The following is a 24945-nucleotide window of genomic DNA, read 5'->3' as shown; positions in this document are numbered from 1 at the left end:
GGCTTGAGAAATATTTAAGCTTTTATTTGTAGAAAGTTCTTTCAAACTTTCATCTCTTATACTCTGAAATCATCTCTTATACTCTTATACTCTGAAGCCCACAGGCACCCACGCCCAACACTCTGTTCATTTGCATAGGTGTATAAGGCAGGAGTTAACAGTATGATTGATGAATATTGCACAGGTCAGCAATGTTGATCTCTCCTCCCCAGGACCACTGGAAAGGAAAATACCCCCATACTGGAAGGATAAAATTCATCCCAAATGTTACTCCCCCAACCTCTGATTTTTGTGGAAGAAAATGAAAATAAACACAGCCTGGGAGATCAAAGACCAGAGAACATTACTGACTCCATGGAAAGTCAAGTCAATACCCTAGCAGGGAGAGTAACTTCTTCATTCACACTAAACCTCCAATCCCAAGCAGGGGTGGGAGGGTTACTCACATGATTTAGACTGAAATAGGGAAGGAAGGAGAATGTGAGATGGGGCTGGGAGTCCAAGTGAGAGATATAGAGAAGGAAGGGAAGTGAGCAGGCACAGACCCTGGCAGCCATCAGAGGTTCATGCCTTTTTAACAGCAGGAGGCTAGAAGAAAGGATAAGAGTGGCTCTGGCTGTGATGGGGCTCTTATTGGGCCTCCTGCTTCTGGACCACCTAACAGTGGTCACCTACGGTAAGGAAGCAAATGGGGACCTGGTTACCACTGCTCACACCAGCAACAAGCTGGGAGTTTGGGATTGAATGGCTACTGGGGAAAACTTATTCCTGTTGAATAGTTAAATGTTCTCAGACAGTGCTGCAGACTCTCAGCTTTGTGTAGTTGAAGCCTGCTGAAGAAGCCAGGAGGTAAGTTTCCATAGAAATTGAAAAAGAACTTTTCTTGAAAAACAATCACATGATTTTTCTAGTACTTGTCATATCTCAGGGACATTAAGAAGGTTGCCAGTGACACCCAAATCTTTCCTCCATCTTATTTCACCTGAAATTCTACCATTTTACCTTAACCCTTCTGTCTCCAGGTCTTGATCCCTGTTAATATATATAACCTTCAAAGAAAGAATGTTTTCTAAGAGCAAGATTGGACCTTAAAAGTAACCTAGACCCAATGCTTTGCTGTTATGAACTTTGCTCAAAATATCTGTTCACATACTTCCAGTGACTGAGAGTTGATGATTTTTGCAGACTATCTAATCTATCCAGTCTAGTCCAGGACAGTTACAAATGTTAAGATGCTCTTCCTTGAGTTGAACTATATGCACTTCCTTGTGGCTTCCATCCTAAGGCCCCTGCTCTCTTTCTTAGAGATACATAGAACATATCTACTCCCTCGATGCTGCGACAGCCCTTTAGAGTTCTAATGGCAGACATCGTGTCCTCTTGTCATCTCCTCTTCAAGATAAACTAGCCCTAACTCCTTCAAATGGTCTTCACAGGATTTGCTTCTTACCATATCCTTGGGTAACTCATTTCCCTGTGAATATAGCCCAGTTCGTCCAGGCTGCTTCTGAGAAATTAATGCTGGAGATTACAAATCTACATAGATAGATAGATGATTTTATAGATAGATAGATAGAGAGAGAGAGAGAGATATCTCCAAAAAGAGGTCTTATTATCCCTATCCCATAGAAGCATTATTTCTTCAGGTATTTTTCCATCCTCTTTTATATCCCTGAGAATTGAAATAGACTTTTTGGTAACTAAGTCTAAGTAATTTCTAAGTGAGATCCAAGATATAGCAAATGGGTTTTTCCTCATATCTACTTATTTCATATCTTTACAGGGAGCGGCCAGATATATGTTGGCTTGGTGCCCCTTATGTGTCAGAAAGAACATCTTTTCATAGCTGACTCAAATTATGCTAACTCTATCCTGGGGCTCTGTGACCAATCAAATTCTAGAGCCTCAAAGCTAAAAAGGACACTAAATAAGTCACCTGAGAGGGAGAAGAATGTCCTCCAGCCACAGAGCATTAGTGGCAGAGTTAATACTATTAAATAATACAGGTTATTTTGCAAATACAATATTTACATTCTCTAAAATGTTTTAGAGGATCCTTTTCTACCTTCTCCAAATCTGTTGGTTTGAGCTTATACTTACAGAGGCAGGACTAGGGCTCAGGGGAACATGATATACATGTGAAAGTTAAATTATTTGTGTGTACATGTGAGTGCTCTCATGTATATCATTCCATCCTCAGCCTGTGAGAGCCTCTAGCCCTGGAAACGGTCTTTCTTTTATGTGGAGTGTTTAACACTATAGACCTGAAGCTCAGGACATACTGAATGACCAATAACACATTCCCACTCCCTGGATCTCAGTGTCTCCATTCTATTTTTACAGTGAGGGAATCAATTTGCTGGCCTCAAACAGCTGTGCCAGCTGAATATCTCTGTATGACTGTAGCTTTACTTTTAAAAGTGAAGGGGGCAGAAACAGCTAGTCTGTCAAAGCACATGTTTAAATGATCATAGTAAAATAAATCCCAAACATTTTTATTTTATAAACATTACAAATATTTTTTTAAAGATTTTATTTATTTATTTGACAGAGAGAAATTACAAGTACACTGAGAGGCAGGCAGAGAGAGAGAGAGAAGGAAGCAGGCTCCCTGCTGAGCAGAGAGCCCATTGCAGGACTCGATCCCAGGACCCTGAGATCATGACCTGAGCCGAAGGCAGCGGCTTAACCCACTGAGCCACCCAGGCGCCCCAACATTACAAATATTTTATAAAGCTAATCTATCCAGCACCTACTGAATACCGGCCATTATTCTAGGTGCTTTCACACCTATAATCTCCTTTGCTCTTCAACATAACCCTCCATGGAAGGTATATTATTAGCCTCCATTTTATTGATAATGACATGAAGCTCAGACAGGTTTAGCAATTTACTCAGGGTCACATAGAGACATGGGGACATGGGTCACATGTTAAGACAGACCTTGGACTACTACACCATGTGCTCCTTCACTATTCTTCTGACCTCACTAGGTGCTTCTATTCAGTGTTTCTCTAGGCTTTCTGAGAACCAAAAGATAGTAGAAAGGTGTAAGTCAATTCTATTGAGGTTACCTTCACTTTGGAGATCAGAGGACATGACGTACAATGTCTTTTTTTTTTATGTGTGTGATGCCCTGTGCCTACCATATACTGTCTCTGTAATACTAATGAAGCAGGAGGATAAAGAGGAGACAATAAAAGAAGGAGGAAGTATAGAAGCCAGATGGAAAGATGAGTTGAAGGAAGGAAAGGCAAAGGAAGGAGGGGAGAAGTAAACATAGGAAAAACATGTAATTCTTAGAAGTCTGATTAACTCTGCTCCATGACCCTATTCTGGAATGTAGGAGTCAAGCCTGACCTACTTTTAGAAGTGAGTTTCAAGATTGAGAAATTGAGACTGGCTGTTCTTATAATTGACAGACCAGAGTGGGCTATGTGAGAGTCCCCAGGAAGTTCCCAGAGAGGGTAATGCAAACCAAGCCTTGCATTCCCTCCAAGTTCAGAGGAAAGACATACATATGCATAGACAAAGTCATTTTCAGCTGTTCCAGATGTCCCAAGAGCAGAATGTTGCTTTGTTGTCAGAAAAAGTGAAAGAATGCTTTTCAGAGGATGAGTGGAAGATTTGTGATAGCTGGAAAAAAAATAATGGTAAAGATTGCATTAAACTGGAAGACTCAGATGGCTTTCATGGGGCTTAAGGCTGATACATGTGTGCTTTAAGTGACACATGCATGTTCATGATGATTATAAGCTGCATCTGCATGCATATGGAGGCCTGAAATAGCAATAGCACAGTGAAACACCACCATCTGGTGAAAGTTTACCACCAGATAGAAAATGTAATTATTTAACTTTCATCTCCATTATACCCTATTAGCATTGAACAATCTAGGATTGAAGGGACCTTAAAGAGTAATGTTGTCCAAGACCCAAACAAAGATCAGAACTTCTCCCAGACTGCTTAGTTCATGAATAAAAAACTCTGAGGACAAGGGGAGTCAAAGGGTAGAAGGGAATTGAGGGAAATTGGAAGGGGAGGTGAACCATGAGAGACTATGGACTCTGAAAAACAATATGAGGGTTTTGAAGGGGCAGGGGATGGGAGGTTGGGGGAACCAGGTGGTGGGTATTAGAGAGGGCACAGATTGCATGGAGCACTGGGTGTGGTGCAAAAACAATGAATACTGTTATGCTGAAAATAAATTAAAAAAAATAATAAAAACTCTGATTAATTACAAAGTTCACTGTTAGGACAAACCAAAATCAGACCTAATGCACTCCCATTCATGGGTCTGAGTTCTGCTCCCTGCCCAATCTGAAACCCTCCAGAGACTATGTGGTTGATTTAGCAACATGGACTCGTGTTTATTTATTAATTTCTATTCAAGGCTTTTATCTTGGTCAAAATATGCTAGTGATGTTGTAAGAATCTCTGGTGAGCAAAAGCTAGAGGCCTGGTACTTGGTACATGGCAATAAATTCTGGTAGACAGAAGGCATGTCTCTACCCTACCATCTGTTTGACTGAAGCCTGAGAATCCTGGGCTACATAACAGGCATTTATTCAGTAATGTTTCACATTTTTTAAAGATTTTATTTATTTATTCGACAGAGAGAGAGAGAAAGAGAGATCACAAGTAGGCAGAGAGGCAGGCAGAGAGACAGGGGAAAGCAGGCTCCCCATTGAGTAAAGAGCCCGATGTGGGGCTCAATCCCAGGACCCTGAGATCATGACCTGAGCCGAAGGCAGAGGCTTAACCCACTGAGCCACCCAGGTGCCCCAATATTTCATATTTTGAACCTCCTTCTTCTAGGACAGAGATAAATTAATTGTCTACATATAATACCTCACTCCTGGTTGGAGTTAAATAAAACACAAAATCCTCAAAATAAGAGCTTATGAATGAAAAATTCTTTTTTTACTTTTTTTTTTCAAAGATAGAAAGAGAGAGCATGAGCAGGGAGAGGAGCAGAGGGAGAGGAAGAAGAACACTCCTCATGAGCAGGGACCCCGATGCAGGGTTCAATCCTAGGACCCCAGGATCATGACCTGAGATGAAGGTCCCCCACACACCAAGGAAGAATCTCCTTTTGGTCCTACTACTATTTCTACCACAGCCAGCTTTAGGATTTATTCAGACCCTTTTCCTTTCCTGACATTTCCCTCTCTGTTCCTCCTCAAGATAGAATTTTTCAGTGTACCTTTGGTGAAATCTAAGAGAAACCAAAAGGTAAATAAAGAGAAATCAGGGGGGAAAAAAAGGTTAGGCTTACAAAGTGAGAATTTCAAACTTAGCAATAACTAATGATTTTGTAAAACACAAGTACATTTCACACAAGTTTCCACCCTCAGAATTGCTCTGTATGCATCCAGCCTCCCTTCCAGAGAAAAGCTTAGGGTCAGGGACCCAAATACTGAGTTTTTCTGAGGAACAATGGGGAATAAGCAGGGAATATGGCCCTTTCGTTCCTAGCCCTGCAGCACAAACATTTCTCCAGGTATATAATTACATAATAAAATGGACCAGACACAACTGTTCAGCATTTGTTCCTACACTTCTTTTGGAAAATATTGAAATAGGTTCTTTTTCATAGACTTACAGAGCTTCAGAGCTTAAAGAATCTTTAGACATCATTCCATTCAAACTCTCTACATTATATATGAAGAACATGAGTCCTTGTGGTACAAAGTGGCTTATCCAGGGTCATCTCACAGCAAGGCAGTGACAGGAAAGGAACTTGAAACTGACAAGAGCCAAACAGTGTTAAGAGTTTTTCTTCTGAGCATGTGTTTCTGATTTATGGGAAGGCAGGCAGAGAATAAAAGAGCACATGGAATCTGAAAGTAGGCTGGAAGGAAATTTTAGAGGTGTTTTTCAGAAGTCTTTTGAGATCTACCACTGCCATCCTAGCTCCCAGATGGGTATGCCATCTATGTCCATTTTCTTCTTCCTTTTCAGGCCACCCCATCCTGGAAGCACCTGAGAGTGTGACAGGACCTTGGAAAGGGGATGTGAATATTCCCTGCACCTATGGTCCTTTGCAAGGCTACACTCAAGTCTTGGTAAAGTGGATGGTACATCATGGCTTGGATCCAGTCACCATCTTCCTACATGATTCCTCTGGAGACCATATCCAGCAAGCAAAATACCGGGGTCGCCTGCAAGTGAACCACAAGATTCCAGGAGATGTATCTCTCCAGCTGAATACCCTGGAGATGGATGACCGGAGCCACTACACATGTGAAGTCACTTGGCAGACCCCTAATGGCAACCAAGTGGTGAGAGATAAGATCATTGAGCTCCGTGTCCAGAAATGTGAGTGACTGTGATGATAGGAAAGCACTGATAGACAAAGACCAAATAGAGGTCTATAATACTAGAAAAGCTTTAGAAACCCAGAGAATTTTGTTTACTTGTACACATTCTTTCTTCAGTCGTATGTGCTAATCAGAGAAAGTGGACAGGCAGAGGATCCTCAGGGTCATCACTCTCATAGTATAATTTAAGAAGTGTTGGGAAGGATTTCTGGTTTTCAAATCTCTACCCCTTCAAGCATCCCTGAAATTCTAGCATCCACACCCTGGTTTCTCTCCTTGGGCTCTGGATTTTAAAACTAATAAAAGTGAGTCAATCTATCTGATCAGGATATTGGAGAGTAAATAGATGCTAAGATAGAAGCTCTGGGGAAAGGGTTATTGGGGTTAGCCAAGATACATTTTGCTGACTTGACAATTTTATGAAAACCTGGCCTTGGTAATCCAAAACTGCAGATAATCTAAAAACTCTATCTACTAAAGCCTAAAAAGTCCCTCTATATTAAAAAAAAATCAGTAGATTTTTAACTCCAAATATTTCAAAACCATATATAACACAAAACAATATCTAACCTTCCAAACAAAACTATTTTTATTTACATTATCCTATTTCTTACCCCGTTCCAAGTTAGGAGCTCCTTTTAGTTCACTTTGCAGATATACAATTACCCCTATATTCAGCAAGGATGACTCACCCTTGTCTTCACATATCCTTATAACTTTCCAGAGCCTCGTTTCTTGTTTTTCCTTTGCAGTCTCTGTTTCCAAGCCCACAGTGACGACTGGCAGTGGCTATGGCTTCACAGTGCCCCAGGGAATGAGTATTAGCTTTCAATGCCAGGCTTGGGGCTCTCCTCCCATCAATTATGCTTGGTACAAGGAACAGACCAACAATCCAGAACCCATCAAAGTAGCAGTCTTGAGTACCTTACTCTTCAAGCCTGCCATGGTGGCTGACTCAGGCTCCTATTTCTGTACTGCCAAGGCCCGGGTAGGCTCTGAGCAGCGCAGCAACACTGTGAAGTTTGTGGTCGAAGGTAAGCAACCCTTTCTCTTGGTGATCCTAGCAATGGACTACATTGCACTGGAGATACCTCAGTAGTGCCTTTATTCCAGAGAACAGAGTTTGTGTGTGTGAAGAGAGAGAGTGTTCTGGGTTCTACAATTGCAAAGAAAAATTCTGGACTGATGATAATAAGGCTGGAGACAATGCCTGTCTTCTTACAGGGGAAAGTGACATTCTCTAAGCCAATCATATTTGCCAGATACAATTCACAAGAACTCAACACACATTCTAAAATTGAATCCCATGTCTATCTCATGAGATAGCTATCACTATTCTCATTTTACAGAAGGAGAAACTGAAAATCAGAAGGTTTGTTTTTCTTTTTTTTTTCCCAGGAGTTCACAGTTAGGAAGTTCAAGTTGGAACTTGCACACAGAACAATTACTCTTTCCATTATGTCTGATTATCTCTTACGGTTGAATATTAGCTCCTGGTCACCCTTTGGAAACTTTTTTATTTGTTCTTTTTTTTTCAGTATAGCTGACACACGATGTTACATTAGTTTCAGGTACATCACATAGTGATTTGACAAGTTTATAGATTATGTTATGTTCACCACATGTGTAGCTACCATTATATCATTATTATAATACCATTGACTATATTCTTTTTGCTTTGTCTTCTTTCCTCTTTTATTCTCTAAGTGGAAGCCTGTATCTCTCACTTCTCCTCACATACTTTGCCCATCGCCCCACTCTCCTCCCCATCAGTTTGTTCTTTGCATTTATAGGTCTGTTTCTACCTTTTATTTATTCATTTTTTTAGGCCCCACATATGAGTGCAATCACATGGTGTTTGTCTTTATCATTTATTTTCTTGTTTGTTCATTTATTTACTTATTTATGAACGAGTGACAGAGAAAGCACAAACAGTGGAGGGGGAGGGACAAATGGCATGATTTTATCCTCTATTATGCCTGTGTAATATTCCATTGTATGTATACACTACACATTCCTTATCCATTTGTCTATTGACATCTAGGTTGCTTCCATATTTTGACTTCTGTAAATAATGTTGCAATAAACACAGAGGTGCATATATCTTTTCAAATTAGTGATTTTATTTTCTGTGAGTAAATTCCAAATAACAGAATTATTGAATCATATAGTATTTCTATTTTTTTAAAAAAACCTCCATACTATTTTCCACAGTGGCTCTACCAGTTTACATTCTCACCAATAGTCTATGAGGGTTCCTTTTCACCACAACACTTGTTACGTCTTGTCTTTTTTATTTTAGCCATTCTGACAGGTGTAAGGTGATATCTTATTGCTCTTTTTGTTTGTTTTGTTCAGTGAGGATTTTTATTGTTATTTTATTGTTTGTGTTTGAATTTGTTTCATGAAATAAAGCCCAGATATCTACATAGATTTTTAAGGACCACCCCCCCAATCTTCTTCCTAAAGTCAAATGCAAGTTCTGGTTGAGGTCTCAATGAAGATTGACTCTGGTTAATGAAGGTCTGGCTGTTTCTTACAGCATTATCTTGGAAGCATTACAAACCATGTACATAAATATTGCAGGCTGGTTTAAATGAACAGCCCAGCAGTGATTTGTCTAAATGAATCTTGTTGCCTTCCGAGAGATCAACTTGGAAGGGAAGGAACTTATTTCAACAAGATTGCCATTTACCAAAACTGCTTTTGGGGACTTATCCTCAGAGCCACCTGAAAATTACTATCCTTAAAAAATAGCACTGTATAAGGAAGATAATCAAACTGGCTCTAACTATTTGATTTAGGAGACTAATGTTGGTTTGAGACTCCTGTATTTGCCTGGAAGCATTTGTTTCCCAAGGCTGAGTTGTAATGAGTATGTGTGTGCTGTAGATACTGGTCTAACAGTTGTTGGGGAAACAAGGGCAATCTCACTTGTAGAGAATTATATGGCCCAGTTCTCTGAGAGTTGACAATATGGGCAAGCAGAGAGGACATAGCATGGCCAGAAAGTCCAAGAATGTATACTTCATAAGACCTAAGTTGAGCATTCTCACCTTTCTGTGAGTTAGTTCCTAGCCCATCTGGGAAGAACTTTGCTTAGAACATATCAACCCCTCTGTATTTCTTTTTTTTTAATATTAATTTATTTATTTTCAGCATAACAGTATTCATTATTTTTTCATCACACCCAGTGCTCCATGCAATCCATGCCCTCTATAATACACACCACATGGTACCCCAACCTCCCACCCCCCGCCACTTCAAACGCCTCAGATTGTTTTTCAGAGTCCATAGTCTCTCATGATTCACCTCCCCTTCCAATTTCCCCCAAATCCCTCCTCCTCCCTAACTCCCCATGTCCTCCATGCTATTTGTTATGCTCCACAAATAAGTGAAACCATATGATAATTGAATCTCTCTGCTTGACTGATTTCACTCAGCATAATCTCTTCCAGTCCTGTCAATGTTGATACAAATGTTGGGTATTCCTCCTTTCTGATGGAGGCGTAATACTCCATAGTGTATATGGACCACATTTTCCTTATCCATTCATCCGTTGAAGGGCATCTTGGTTCTTTCCATAGTTTGGCGACCGTGGCTATTGGTGCTATAAACATTGGGTACAGATGGCCCTTCTTTTCATGACATCTGTATCTTTGGGGTAAATACCCAGGAGTGCAATTGCAGGGTCATAGGGAAGTTCTATTTTTAATTTCTTGAGGAATCTCCACACTGTTCTCCAAAGAGGCTGCACCAACCTACATTCCCAACAACAGTGTATGAGGGTTCTCCTTTCTTCACATCCCCTTCAACACATGTTGTTTCCTGTGTTGTTAATTTTGGCCATTCTAACTGGTGTAAGGTGATATCTCAATGTAGTTTTAATTTGAATCTCCCTGATGGCTAGTGATGATGAACATTTTTTCATGTGTCTGATAGCCATTTGTATGTCTTCATTATTTTTGATGCCAGTATAATAGAATTGTTTTCTAAACTTCATTTTTCTGGATAGTTTGTTGCTTGAGTACAGAAATACAACAATAATTGGTGCTGGGAAAACTGGGCAGCTATATGTAGAAGAATGAAACTCGACCATTCTCTTATACCATACAAAAAGATAAACTCAAAATGGATAAAAGACCTCAACATGAGACAGGAATCCATCAGAATCCTAGAGGAGAACATAGGCAGTAATCTTTTCGATATCAGCCACAGCAAATTCTTTCAAGATATGTCTCCAAAGCCAAAGAAAACAAAAGCGAAAATAAACTTTTGGGACTTCATCAAAATCAAAAGTTTCTGCACAGCAAAGGAAACAGTCAACAAAACAAAGAGGCAACCCACGGAATGGGAGAAGATATTTGCAAATGACAGTACAGACAAAAGGTTGATATCGGGATCTATAATGAACTCCTCAAACTCAACACACACAAAACAGGCAAACATATCAAAAAATGGGAAGAAGATATGAACAGACACTTCTCCAATCAGGACATACAAATGGCTATCAGGCACATGAAAAAATGTTCATCACTAGCCATCAGGGAGATTCAAATGAAAACCACATTGAGATATCACCTTACACCAGTTAGAATGGCCAAAATTAACAAAACAGGAAACAACATGTGTTGGAGAGGATGTGGAGAAAGGGGAACTCTCTTACACTGTTGTTGGGAATGCAGGTTGGTGCAGCCTCTTTGGAGAACAGTGTGGAGATTCCTCAAGAAATTAAAAATAGAACTTCCCTATGACCCTGCAATTGCGCTCCTGGGTATTTACCCCAAAGATACAGATGTCATGAAAAGAAGGGCTATCTGTACCCCAATGTTTATGGCACCAATGGCCACAGTCGCCGAACTGTGGAAAGAACCAAGATGCCCGTCAACGGATGAATGGATAAGGAAGATGTGGTCCATATACATGATGGAGTATTATGCCTCCATCAGAAAGGAGGAATACCCAACTTTTGTAGCAACATGGACGGGACTGGAAGGGATTATGCTGAGTGAAATCAGTCAAGCAGAGAGATTCAATTATCATATGGTTTCACTTATTTGTGGAGCATAACAAATAGCATGGAGGACATGGGGAGTTAGGGAGGAGGAGGGATTTGGGGGAAATTGGAAGGGGAGGTGAATCATGAGAGACTATGGACTCTGAAAAACAATCTGAGGGGGTTGAAATGGTGGGCGGGTGGGAGGTTGGGGTACCAGGTGGTGGGTATTATAGAGGGCCTGGATTTCATGGAGCACTGGGTGTGGTGAAAAAATAGTGAATACTATCATGCTGAAAAGAAATAAATTTAATTTAAAAAAAAGAAATACAACAAATATTTGTTTATTTTTCTTAAATCCTTTAACCTTGCTAAACTCATTTATTAGTTCTAATTATTGTTTTATTAATTCTTTAGGATATTCTAAATATGATAATGTAATCTGAAGATGTAAATATTTGTATTCTTCTTTTCCAATATGGATGCTTGTTAATTCTCACATAATTTCCCTGGCAAAAACCTTCAGTACAGTTGCAAATAATCATGGTTAGAGTGGACATTACTGTTTTGTTTTGGATCTTAGTGGAAAAGCATTCAGTCTTACCATTAAATGTGCTTTTTTAAATTTAAATTCAATTAGCCAACATAGAGTACATCATTATTTTCAGATGTAGTGTTCAATGTTTCATCAGTTGCCTATAACACCCCAGTACTCATCAAGTCATGTGCCCTCCTTAATGCCCAACACCCAGTTACCCCATTGTCCCAGCACCCCCCCTTCCACAACCCTCAGTTTGTTTCCCAGAGCCAAGAGTCTCTAATGGTTTGTCACCCTTCTGATTTCTTCCCATTAAATTTTTCCACCCTTCCTCTATGATCCCCTGGGCTATTTTATTGTATTTCTCATATGAGTAAAACCCTATGATGAGTTTCTTTCTCTGCCTCACTTATTTCATTCATTTAGCATAATACCCTCCAGTCCTATCCATGTCAATGTAAATGTTAGATATTCATCATTATTTTAAAGTAACTTCAGTTTTATTATTTTTATTTCCTCTTTTTTTTTTAACTTTTATTTTATTTTTTCAGTGTTCCAAGATTTATTGTTTATGCACAACACCCAGTGCTCCATGCAATATGTTCCATCCTTAACACCCACCACCAGGCTCATCTAACCCCCCACCTCCCTCCCCTTCAAAACCCTCAGTTTGTTTGTCAGAGTCCACAGTCTCTCATGCTTTGTTTCCCCTTTCAATTTCCCCCAATTCACTTTTCCTTTCCTTCTCTTAATGTCATCCACGTTATTCCTTATGCTCCAAAAGTAAGTTAAACCATATGATAATTGAATCCCTCTGCTTGACTAATTTCACTCAGCATAGTCTCCTCCAGTCCTATCCATGTTGATTCGAATGTTGGGCATTCATCCTTTCTGATGGAAGCATAATATTCCAATACATATATGCACCATATCTTCTTGATCCGTTCATCTGTTGAAGGGCATCTTGGCTCTTTCCACAGTTTGGCAACTGTAGCCGTTGCTGCTCAGAACATTGGGGTACAGATGGCCCTTCTTTTCATTACATCAGTATGTTTGGGGTAAATACCCAATAGTGCAATTGTAGGGTCATAGGGTAGCTCTATTTTTAACTTCTTAAGGAATCTCCATACTGTTTTCCAAAGTGGCTGCACCAACTTGCATTCCCACCAACAGTGTAAGAGGGTTCCCCTTTCTCTACATCCTCTCTAACACATGTTGGTTACTGCCTTGTTAATGTTGGCCATTCTCACTGGTGTAAGGTGGTATCTCAATGTGGTTTTGATTTGAATCTCCCTGATAGCTAATGATGCTGAACATTTTTCCATATGTCTGTTGGCCATGTGTATGTCCTCTTTGGAGAAGTGTCTGTTCATGTCTTCTGCCCATTTTTTGATGTGATTATTTGTTTTTTGTGTGTTGAGTTTGAGTTCTTTATATATCTTGGATATCAGCCCTTTGTCTGTAGTGTCATTTGCAAATATCTTCTCCCATTCTGTGGGTTGCCTCTTTTTTTTTTTTTTTTGACTGTTTCCTTCGCTGTGCAGAAGCTTTTGGTCTTGAGGAAGGTAAAAAGGAAGGTTTTCAATTTTTATTTAAATTATAGTTAGTTAACATATATGGTAAAATTCATTTGGTTTCAGGTATAGAATTTAGTGATTCATCACATCTATCTAACACTCAATATTCAGTGCAACAATTGCCCTCCTTAATATCTATTACCTGTTTAGCCAATCCCCTTCAAAAGTCCCTCCATCAACTCTGTTCTTGATAGCTAAGATCCTTTTATGGTTTGCTTCCTTCCCTCTTCTTGGCCTTCCCATATGTTCCCATATGTTCATTTGTATTGTTTCTTAAATTCTGGATATGAATGAAATCATATGGTATCTGTTTTCCTATGACTGGCATTTCACTTAGCATAATACACTATTGCTCCGTCCATGTTATTGAAAATGGCAATATTTCATTCTTTTAATGGTTAAGTAATATTCCATTGTGATATATACATCATCTATTCTTTATCCATTCATCAGTCAATGGACACTCAGGCTCTTTCCATGGTTTACCTTTAGTTGATATGTTTCTATAAAAAATGGATGGATCTACCCTTTCAAATCTATATTTTAGTATTCTTTGAGTAAATACCTAGTAATACAATTGCTAGATCATAGGTTTCTTAAATTCTTAACTTATACAAGAAGCTCCATACTCCTTTCCAGAGTGGCTTCACCAGTTTGCATTCCCAACACTAGTGTAGCAGGTTTCCCCTTTCCCTCACCCTTTCCAGTATCTGTTGTTTCTTGTATTGTTGTTTTTTTAGCCATTCTGAAAGGTGTGGGGTGATATCTCCATGTAGTTTTAATTTGTATTTCCCTCCTGATGAGTCATGTTGAGTAACTTTTCATGTTTGTCAGGCATCTGGATATCTTCTTCGGAAAAATGTCAGTTAATGTTTTCTGCCCGTTTCTTAACTGGATTATTTGGGTGGTGAGTGAAATATGTTATTTGTACACCACTTTGGAAAACAGTGTGGAGGTTCCTCAGAAAGTTAAAAATAGAAATACCCTATAACCCAGAAATTGTACTACTGGTTATTTACCCCCAAAGTCACAGGTGTAGTGAAAAGAAGGGGCACCTGCACCCCAATGCTCATAGCAACAATGTCCACAATACCCAAACTGTTAAATAAGCCAAGATGCCCTTCAACAGATGAATGGATAAAGAAGATGTGGTACTTATATACAATAGAATATTACGCAGCCATCAGAAAGGATGAATACCCAATATTTGCATCAACAGGGATGGAACTGAAGGAGATTATGTTAAGTGAAACAACTCAAGCAGAGAAAGACAGTTATTATATAGTTAAACTCATATGTGGAACATAAGGAATAGTATGGAGGACATTAGTAGAGGAAAGGGAAAAATGAAGTGGGGAAAATCAGAGGGAAGATGAACCATGAGAGACTATGGACTCCTGAAATCAAACTGAGGTTTTTAGAGGGGAGGAGATTGGAGTGATGGGTGAACCCGGTGATGGATATTAGGGAGGACACATATTACTGTGAGCACTGGGTGTTATATGCAAACAATGAATCATGGGACACTACATCAAAAATTAATGTATTGTATGGTGACTAACATAACATAATAAAAAAATTAGACTAAAGTAAAATACAAGAAAGAAAAAGAAAAACCTAAGTAAAATGAACCGCAAGAATAAGATTTATATAGTAAAATACAAAAACAAATACACAGAAATACTAGCGGAAGAATAAGAGGGGAAGATGCTCATAAACCCTCGATGTGGGTGAGGAAAGTCATTTTGGTTCTTTCTGGGTGAATTAAAAACTCTTCTGAATTTCAAAAAGAAATATGTTACCTATAGATTTTGAATACTACCTCTTTATCTGATATGTCATTGGCAAATGTCATCTCCTGTTCCAAAGGCTGTATTTTAGTTTTTCAGATTGTTTCCTTTGCTGTGCAAAAGCATTTTATCTTGCTGAAGTACCAATAGTTCATACTTCCTTTTGTTTCCCTTGCCTCCAAAGACCTGTCTACTGAGAAATTGCTATGGCTCAGGTAAAAGAAGTTGCTGCCTGTGTTCCCTTCTAGGATTTTTATGGTTTTCTGTCTCAAATTTGGGTCATCATCCCTTTTTTAATTTTTTTATTTCTTTTCAGCATAACAGTATTCATTGTTTTTTTGCACCACACCCAGTGCTCCATGCATCATCATCCATTTTTAATTTATTTTTCTGTATGGTGTAAGGAAGTGGTCCAGGTTCATTCTTCTGCATGTTGCTGTCCAGTTTTCCCAGCACCATTTGTTGAAGAGTCTCTTTTTGCCATTGGTTTATTTTTCCTGCTTTCTTGAAGATTAAATGACTATAATGTTCTGAGTCTATTTCTGGGTTTTCTATTCTATTCCATTGATCTATGTGTCTGTTTGTGTCACTACCATATTGTCTTGATGACTATAGCTTTGTGATATACCTCGAAGTCTGGAATCATGGTGCCTCCATCTTGGTTTCTCTTTTTCAACATTGCTTTGGCTATTTGGGATCTTCTGTGGTTCCATACCAATTTTAGGGAAATTCTAGCTCTGTGAAAAATGCTGTTGGTATTTTGATAAGAATTGCATTAAATGTGTAGATTGCCTTTTTTAGTACAGGTATTTTAAAAATGCTTGTTCTTTCAATCCATAAGCATGGAATGTTTTTCCATTTCTTTGTATCCTATTCAATTTCTTTGTGTCCTATTCAATTTCTTTCATAAGTCTCAAAGTGCAGTCTCAAAGTGCACATCTTTTACCTCTTTGGGTAGGTTTATTCCTAAGTATCTTATGGGTTTTGGTGCAAAGATTAGTGGGAACAATTCTTTGATTTTTCTTTCTGCTGGTTCATTATTGGTGCATAGAAATGCAACAGGTTTATGTATGTTGATTTTATATCTTATGACTGTTGAATTTGTGTATTAGTTCTAGCATTTTGTGTGTGTGTGTGTGTGTTTCAGGTTTTCTACCTAGAGCATCATGTCATCTACAAGCAGTTAATGTTTGACTTCTTCCTTGACATTTTGGATGCCTCTTTTTTGTCTTTTTGTTGCCTATTTGGTGAGCCTAGGTCTTCCAGTACTATGTTAAATAATAATTGTGAGAGGGGACATACCCATTTTCTTTCTGATCATAGAGGAAAAAAAAAAATATATATATATATATATTTTATGATTTTATGATATATTCCCTCTATCCTTACTTTGTTGAGGGTTTTTATCTAAAAATGGATGGCATGTTTAAGAAATGCTTTTTCTGTATCTATTGAGAGGATACTGTAGTTCATATCCTTTCTTTTATTATTGTAGTATATCACATTAATTAATTTGTGAATATCGAATCACCCCTACAGGCCAAGGAATAAATCCCACTTGACTGGGGTGAATAATTCTTTTAATGTAAATTTGGATTCCATTTGCTAGCATCTTGTTGAGAATTTTTGCATCCGTTTTTTGCATCAGTGATAATGATTTGTGATTCTTGTTTTTAGTGGAGTCTTTGGTTTTGGAATCAAGTGTGATTACTGATTCAATTTCTTTGCTGGCTATGGGACTGTTCAAATTTTTCTTCTTCCAGTTTTAGTTTTGGTAGTTTGTAAGTTTATAGTAATTTTGCATTTCTTCCAGATTGCTCAGCTGTTTTGAAATTTGATTTTTCACAGTATTCTCTTGTGATAGTTTTTATTTCTGTTTTGGCTGTGACCTCTCCTCTCTCATTCATTATTTTTATTTATTTGTGCCCTTTGTCTCTCTCTCTCTCTTTCTCTTTTGATAAGGCTGGCTAGACTTTATAGACTTTATAGAATTTTATGAAATTTATCGATTTTATCATTTTTTTCAAGGAAGTATCTTCTCATTTGGTTGATCCATTCTACTGTTTCTTGTTTGTTTCTATATTTCTTGTTGTTCTAATCTTTATTATTTCCCATCTTCTGTTGATTTAGGTTTTACTTTCTATTGTTTTTCTAGCTCCTTTAGGTGTAAGGTTATATTTTGTATCTGATACTTTTCTTGCTTGATGTGCTGCTATATACTTCCCTCCTAGGACTGCCTTTGTTGCATCCAAAATATTTTGGACTGTCCTGTTTTCATTTTCATTTGCTTCCATGTACTTTTTAAATTTCTTCTTTAGTTTTATAGTTAAACCATTCATCCTTTACTAGAATGTTCTTTAACCTCCATGTATTTTTGGTCTTTACAAATTTTTTTTCATATAGTTGACTTCAAGTTTTATAGCATTGTGGTCTGAAAATATGCATGGTATGATCTCAATCTTTTTGTATTTTCTGAAGCCTGGTTTATGACCCAGTATGTGATGTATTTTGGATAATGCTCCATGTGTACTTGGAAAGAATATATATTCTGTTTAAGGATTAAGTATTCTGAATTTATCTGTTATGTCCATCTTATCCAGTGTGTCATTAAAGTCCATTATTCCCTTGTTTATTTTCTGCTTAGATGATCTGTCAATTGCTGTAAATAAAATGTTAAGTTCCCCTACTATCATTGTATTATCATCAGTGAGTTTCCTTAGGGTTGTTATTAATTGATTTTATATTTGAGTACTTCCACGTTTGGGGCATAAATATTTGAAATTTTTATATTTTCTTGATTGATAGACTTCTTAATTAAGATATAGTGCCCTTCTTCATCTATTACTAGTGTTTTTTTTTTAAATTTTTTATTATTTTTTTATAAACATGTATTTTTATCCCCAGGGGTACAGGTCTGTGAATCGCCAGGTTTACACACTTCACAGCACTCACCAAAGCACATACTCTCCCCAATGTCCATAACCCCACCCCCTCTTCTCCCAACCCCCCTCCCCCCAGCAACCCTCAGTTTGTTTTGTGAGATTAAGAGTCACTTATGGTTTGTCTCCCTCCCAATCCCACCTTGTTTTATTGATTCTTCTCCTACCCACTTAAGCCCCCAAGTTGCATCACCACTTCCTCATATCAGGGAGATCATATGATAGTTGTCTTTCTCTGCTTGACTTATTTCGCTAAGCATGATATGCTCTAGACCCAGCAATTGCACTATTGGGTATTTACCCTAAAGATACAAACATAGTGATCCAAAGGGGCACGTGCACCCGAATGTTTATAGCAGCAATGTCCACAATAGCCAAACTATGGAAAGAACCTAGATGTCCATCAACAGATGAATGGATCAAGAATATGTGGTATATATACCCAATGGAATACTATGCAGCCATCTAAAGAAATGAAATCTTGCCATTTGTGACAACATGGATGGAACTAGAGTGTATCATGCTTAGCGAGATAAGTCAAGCAGAGAAAGACAACTATCATATGATCTCCCTGATATGAGGAAGTGGTGATGCAACATGGGGGCTTAAGTGGGTAGGAGAAGAATCAATGAAAATAGTGTATTTTTTTTTGAAGTCTAGTTTGTCTAATTTAAGTATGGTTACTTTAGCTTTTCTTTGATGTCCATTAGAATAATAGATCATTCTCCATCCCCTTCCTTTCAACTTGCAAGTGTCTTAGGTTTAAAATGAGTCTCTTGTGTCCTGCATATAAATTGGTCTTGTTTGTTTGTTTGTTTTCCCATTCTGATATCTTATGTCTTTTGTTTGGAAGATTTAGTCCATTTAAATTTGGAGTGATCATAGATAGATATGAATTTAGCTCAATTATGTTAGTAAAATTGGTATTTCTGTTGATGTTCCCTGTTCCTTTCTAGTCTTTGTTGCTTTTGGTCTATTTTTTCCACTCACAGAGTCCTGTTTATTATTTTTTGGAGGGCTGGTTTAGTGGTTATGAACTCCTTTACATTTTGTTTTTATGAGAAACTATATCTCTCCTTGTATTTTGAATGACAGATTTGCTGGATAAAGTATTTTTTATTGCATTTTTCCCCTAATTCAGAACATTTAATATATCATGTTACTTTTTTTTCTTCTCTTCCAATTTTCTGTGGAGAGATTTGCTGTGACCCTGATTTGCCTTAGGTTAAAGGTCTTTTTTTTCCCCCTTGCACCTTTCAGGATTTGTTCCTTGTCTGTGTATTTTGTGAATTTTTTTTTTATGATATGTCTTGGTGTTGGCTGGCTTTTTATTGATTTTGATAGGAGTTCTCTGTGTGTTTTGTATTTTGAAGTCATTTTCCTTCCCCAGTTTAGGGACATTTTCAGCTATAATTTGCACAAATAAACCATCTGTCCCTTTTCTCCTCTCTTCTTTTGGGAATCCTATGATAAAAATGTGATTATGCTTTATGGAGTCACTGAGTTCCCTAAGTCTACATTCATGATCAAATATTTTTCCCTCTCCTTTTCTGCTTCATTATTTTCCATAAATTTATCTTCTATATCACCGATTTGTTCTTTTCCTTTATCCATAGTGGTGTACCACATGCATTTGTGGATGATGAATCACCCTTGAAGCCCAGTAATAAATCCCATTTGGTCATGGTGAATAATCCTTTTAATGTACTGTTGAATCCTATTAGCTAGTATCTTGTTAAGAATTCTTGCATCCTTGTTCATCAGGGATATTGGTCTGTAATTTTCCTTTTTGGTGAGGTATTTTTCTGGCTTGTGGGTCAAAGTAATTCTAACCTCATAGGAATTTGGAAGTTTTCTTTCCCTTTCTATTTTTTGAAACAATTTTAGAATAATAGTTATTAATTATTTAAATGGTTGGTTGAAGTTCCCTGGGAGACCATCAGATGCTGGACTCCTGTTTGTTGGGATATTATTGATTACTCATTCGATTGTTTTGCTAGTTATGGGTCTGTTTAGGTTTTCACTCTCTTCCTCTTTCAGTTTTTGTAGTTTATATGTTTCTAGGAATGCATCCATATCTTCCAGATTGCCTAATTTGTTGGCATATAATTTCTCATACTATTCTCCTGTATTTGTTTGTATTTCTTCAATGATGACTGTGATCTGTCCTTTTTCATTCATGATTTTATTTATTTGATCTTATTTATTCCTTTCTCTTTTCTTGTTGATAAGTCTGGATAGGTGTTTATTGATCTAAATAATTCTTTCAAGGCCCAGCTCCTAGCTTTATTGATCTAGTCTGCTATTTTTTTTTTTCATTTCTATAACATTGAGCTCTTATATAGTCTAAGGACTATATTTCTCTTCTTCTGCTGGATTTAGGCTTTATTTACTTTTTTTTTTACCAGTTCCTTTTAGTGTAAGGTTATATTGTATATTTGAGGCTTTTCTTGTTTCTTGAAAAATTCCTGTATTGCTATATACTTCCTTCATAAGACCATCTTTGCTTCATCCCAAAGGTTTGAAATGTCATGTTTTCATTTTCATTTCCTTCCATGTATTTTTTTATCCTTATTTAATTTCTTGGTTCACGCATTCATTCTTTATTAGGATGCTCTTTAACTTCCTTGTGTTTGTGTTTCTTTCAAATTTGTCTTGTCTTTGACTTCAAGTTTCAAAACATTGTGGTCTGAAAATATGCATGGTATAATCTCAGTCTTTTGCTACCAGTTGGGACCTGATTTGCAACCAAGTATGTGATTATTTTTTGGAGAGTGTTCCATATGCACTTGAAAAGAATATGTATTCTGCTGCTTTAGGATGAAATGCTCTGAAAATATCTGTTAAGTCCATCTTGTCTACTATGTTATTCAAAGCCCTTGTTTCTTTGATGATCTGCTTAGATTATCTGTCTATTGCAGTAAATGAGGTATTAACATCCCCTACTCTTATTGTATTATTATCAATGAGTTTATTTAATTTTGCCATTAATTTATTTATATGTTTTGCTGCTTCCAATTTAGGGCAAAAGTATTTACAATTGTTAGATCTTCTTGTTGGATAGGCCCTTTCCTTATGATATAGTGTCCTTTATGTCTTATTACTGCCTTTGGTTTAAAAATCTAGTTCTTTTGATTTACAGATTGCTACTCTAGCTTTTTTTTTTTTTTAATGCCCATTAGCATGGTAAATGTGTTCTTCACCCCCTCATTTTCAATCTTGAGATTTCTTTGGGTCTAAAATGAGTCTTTTGTAGTCAGTATATTGGTGGGCCTTCTTTTTTGTTAATCCAATCTGATACCGTATGTCTTTTGATTAAAGTATCAAAAAGTATTTGAGTCAATAGCATTTGAATCAATAGTATTTGAGCCTTCTTTTTTGTTAATCCAATCTGATACCATATGTCTTTTGATTAAAGTATCAAAAGTATTTGAGTCAGAGTAATTATTGAAAAATATGAAATTAGTGTCGTTGTATTTCCTATAAAGTTGCTGTTTCTGTTGATTCCCTCTGTTCCTTTCTGACCTTTGTTACCTTTTGGCTCTATCTTCACTCAAAGTAACCCCTTTAATATTTCTTGTAAGACTGCTTAAGTGTTCATAAATTCCTTTAGTTTCTGTTGTCCTAGAAACTTTTGACCTCTTCTTCTATTCTAAATGAGAGCCTTGATGGATAAAGTATTTTTGGCTGCATATTTTTCCTATTTAGCACTTTGAATATATCATGCCATTCCTTTCTGGCCTGCCAGGTCTTTGTGGATAGGTCTGCTGCCAGCCTTATGTTTCTACCCTTGTAGGTTAAGGACCTCTTGTCCCAAACTATTTTCAGGATTTTCTCTTTATCTTTGAAATTTGCAAGCATCTCTATCTTATGTCAAGGTATTGACTTATTTTTATTAATTTTGAGTGGGGTACTCTGTGCCTCCTGGACTTGAATGCCTGTTTCCTTCCCCAAATTAGGGCAGTTTGCAACTACAAATTGTCAAAATGAACCTTCTGCCCCTCTCTCTCTCTTCATCTTCTGGTACCTCTATTATCTGGGTAGTAGTTTGCTTTATGGAATCACTGAGTTCTCTAAGTCTCCCTTTGTAATCCAATACTTGTCTTTCCCCTTCTTTTCAGCCTCCTTATTTCCCATCATTTTACCTTCTATATCACTGACTCTCTCTTCTGCCTCATTTATATTCACTGTTAAAACCTTCATTTGTAACTGCATCTTGGTAATAATATTTTAAATTTTGACCTGAATAGATTTTAGTTCTTTTATTTCTATTGTAAGGGATTTTCTAGTATTCTCCATGTTTTTTTTTCAAGCCCAACTAGTATCCTTATAATTGTTTTTTTTAAATTCTAGTTCAGATATCTCTCTTGTATATGTATTGATTAAATCCCTGGCAGTCAGTTCTACTTCCTGTTCTTTCTTTTGGGTTGAATTTCTCCATCTTGTCATTTTATCAAGAACACAAATAAAAGAAAAAGGAAATACAGTAATAGCAAGAACAACAGGGGTAAAAACAAGAACTAAAAACAACAAAACAAAATAAGAATGAATCAAATAAGAAGCAAAACAGAAATATACAAAACACACACACACACACACACACACACACACACACAAACCCTAGATCCTTAGTGTGTTTTGGTCTGCTTGTTAAAAGAAATGAGATCTTAACTACTTAGACGAGATCCAGGATTTCATTCATATATATATATGCATATATATATGTATGTATGTATATATATATATATATATATATGTATATATATATATGTATGTATGTATATATATATGTATATATATGCATATATATAACAAATATATCAAATAAAAATTTAAAAAAGAGTAAAAAAGAATTGAAAAATAAGAAAAATAATATTAAAAGACTAAAGAATTTAAAGAAACCCATAAATGCTATATTTTGTTTTCCTCAAGAGCTAAAGATTTTCAGTTCTCTATTACCTGTAAACTTTGTGATAGCCAGTTTTTCCTGGTGGTCTTCTGCAGGAAGTGTCTGTTGAGATGATTCTCAGGTGCTTTTGAAATTGCAGAAATGTGCCTTCCCTGCTATGGGACCAGGCTCAGTGTAAGTGGTTTCAGAATCCACTATATTGTGCTGTTTTGCTCTCTGAAGGATTTCAGGACTGATGGGAGGAATGAAAATAGCAGCACTCCACTCTCTACTTCTTAGGCTTAAGGTTTGTGTCCCACCACTCTTCAGTGAGCCCTCACAGAGAAGCAGTCAATCACTTTTATCTCCCTGCTTCCTGTCTGAACTCTGTGTCCACCCAGCCTGTGATCTGTGATTGAGCATTTTCATCTGACACATGCAACTGAGTTTCAAGACTACAATTTTTGTAAACTCCTGAAGCACATACCATGCTATTCCTCCCAGTGGAAAGGGTGGATCTTGCCATAACTCTGCCTTTTGTTGGGCCTCTGCCAGGATACTGGAGGCATGACCGACCATGCAACAGTTTGCAGTTTATAGCAACATAGTGCAGAAAGGCAGCACCTAAACTCTTTGCAGCTGGCTTCTCCATTCTTATGTCTGGGAACTCTGCCTAACTCAGGCACCCTTGTTCTTGTGACTCTGAGATTCCTGAGACCATGCTGTCCCACCTGGGATTCTACTCTGCTTTGGCACCTGAACACCTGTAAGCAAAGAATGCCCCCTACCGCAGAAGACCTATAAAGGTTCTGATTTTGTGCTCTGCTGCTTTTCACTTTTTTTGTGGTAGCCTCCTTAAGCAGCACCTTCCTCTCTGCCATATCCCCCAATATGTCAGCCTGGATTCAAGTCTCTGCACCTCCTATCTTCCCAAAAAATGGTTATTCTACCATTAGTAGAATTGCAACATTTATTTTCTCAGATCTCTGATTGATTTTTAGGTGTTCAGAATGCTTTGATAACTATCTAACTGAATTCCAGTGCCCAGACAAATTTAGGGTCCCCTACTCCTCCACTATCTTAATGTTTCCCCCTGGCCAACTTAGGTTTGTTCTGATTAGATCCCTGGCCATGATCTCTTGCAGTTCTTCCTTTTGGAATGAATTCATCCATCTTGGCATTTTGTTTAGACCTCTGTTTACTGTATGTTAGGAAAGGCCGTTATGTTTCCTGCTCTTGAAAGTAATGGTTATACTAAGAAGATACTGTCCAGAGCATGGAGCTTTAAGAAGGTTTTTTTGCTGTATGCTGTGTGCTCTCCACTATTGTGTTTTGGCTCTTCTTTCCTTATGATCAGTCCTCTGCAGAATTGGAGTGTTTGGACCTGGTCCAGCGTGTGCCAGCTTTTAACTAGGTGCATTTTGGTGTGCTTGTTAGAAAAAGCTAGATCCTATTTCCCCAGGAACTGAAGCTTTGCAGCAGTCTATGACCAGTAGACTTTGCACATGCAGGAAGGGGTATTGTGCTAGTTTTCCAGGGCAAAGGTGTGCTGTGTTGGTTCTCAGGCTACTTGTCCTTGTATAGATGTACCTGCAGGGCGTAGTAGTGTGGGGTTTGAGGTAAGCTGCTCCAGCCTCCACTGGGAGCACTGTGTTGCTCACTGAATTCAGTCCCTTCTAATGGGCAGGGCTAAAATAGTGTCACCGCACTCTCTCATCTCCAGAAAGGGAAGTTTTCACCTGTTGATGTTTAGAAAGCCCTCACAGAAGAGTGAACAATCTCCCCTCTTGCGTTCCTTCTTGTGCCTTCACTCTGTGTCTGAGTCTTCTGTTTACATGGTGGCACTTTACTCCTGTGTCTATCTCAGGCATGTGTCTGGGTTTCAAAGCTCCAA

At 37.7% G+C, this 24945-nt stretch overlaps 1 protein-coding gene across 12 annotated transcripts in view; it reads left to right on the top strand.

Annotated features, from left to right (window-relative positions):
• The first annotated feature begins 485 nt into the window (after nucleotides 1–485).
• The window catches only part of VSIG4 (V-set and immunoglobulin domain containing 4), a 37539-nt gene continuing 13079 nt past the window's right edge, over nucleotides 486–24945 (top strand). For 5 of the 12 annotated variants that reach the window (XM_059157575.1, XM_059157583.1, XM_059157580.1 and 2 more), the window contains exons 1-3: nucleotides 489–676; nucleotides 5965–6321; nucleotides 7076–7357. In XM_059157575.1, the coding sequence (XP_059013558.1) occupies nucleotides 622–676; nucleotides 5965–6321; nucleotides 7076–7357 (694 nt within the window). In that variant the 5' untranslated portion in view covers nucleotides 489–621. Of the gene's footprint in view, nucleotides 677–5964; nucleotides 6322–7075; nucleotides 7358–24945 lie in introns of all 12 variants that reach the window. The other 7 variants (XM_059157574.1, XM_059157572.1, XM_059157581.1 and 4 more) reach the window with 4 other exon arrangements.

The sequence above is a fragment of the Mustela lutreola genome, chromosome X (genome assembly GCF_030435805.1).
Source record: "Mustela lutreola isolate mMusLut2 chromosome X, mMusLut2.pri, whole genome shotgun sequence".
NCBI classification, from domain to species: Eukaryota; Metazoa; Chordata; class Mammalia; order Carnivora; family Mustelidae; genus Mustela; species Mustela lutreola.
The sequence above is the reverse complement of the archived record's forward strand: the minus strand, read 5'-3'. Positions and strand labels throughout refer to the sequence as shown.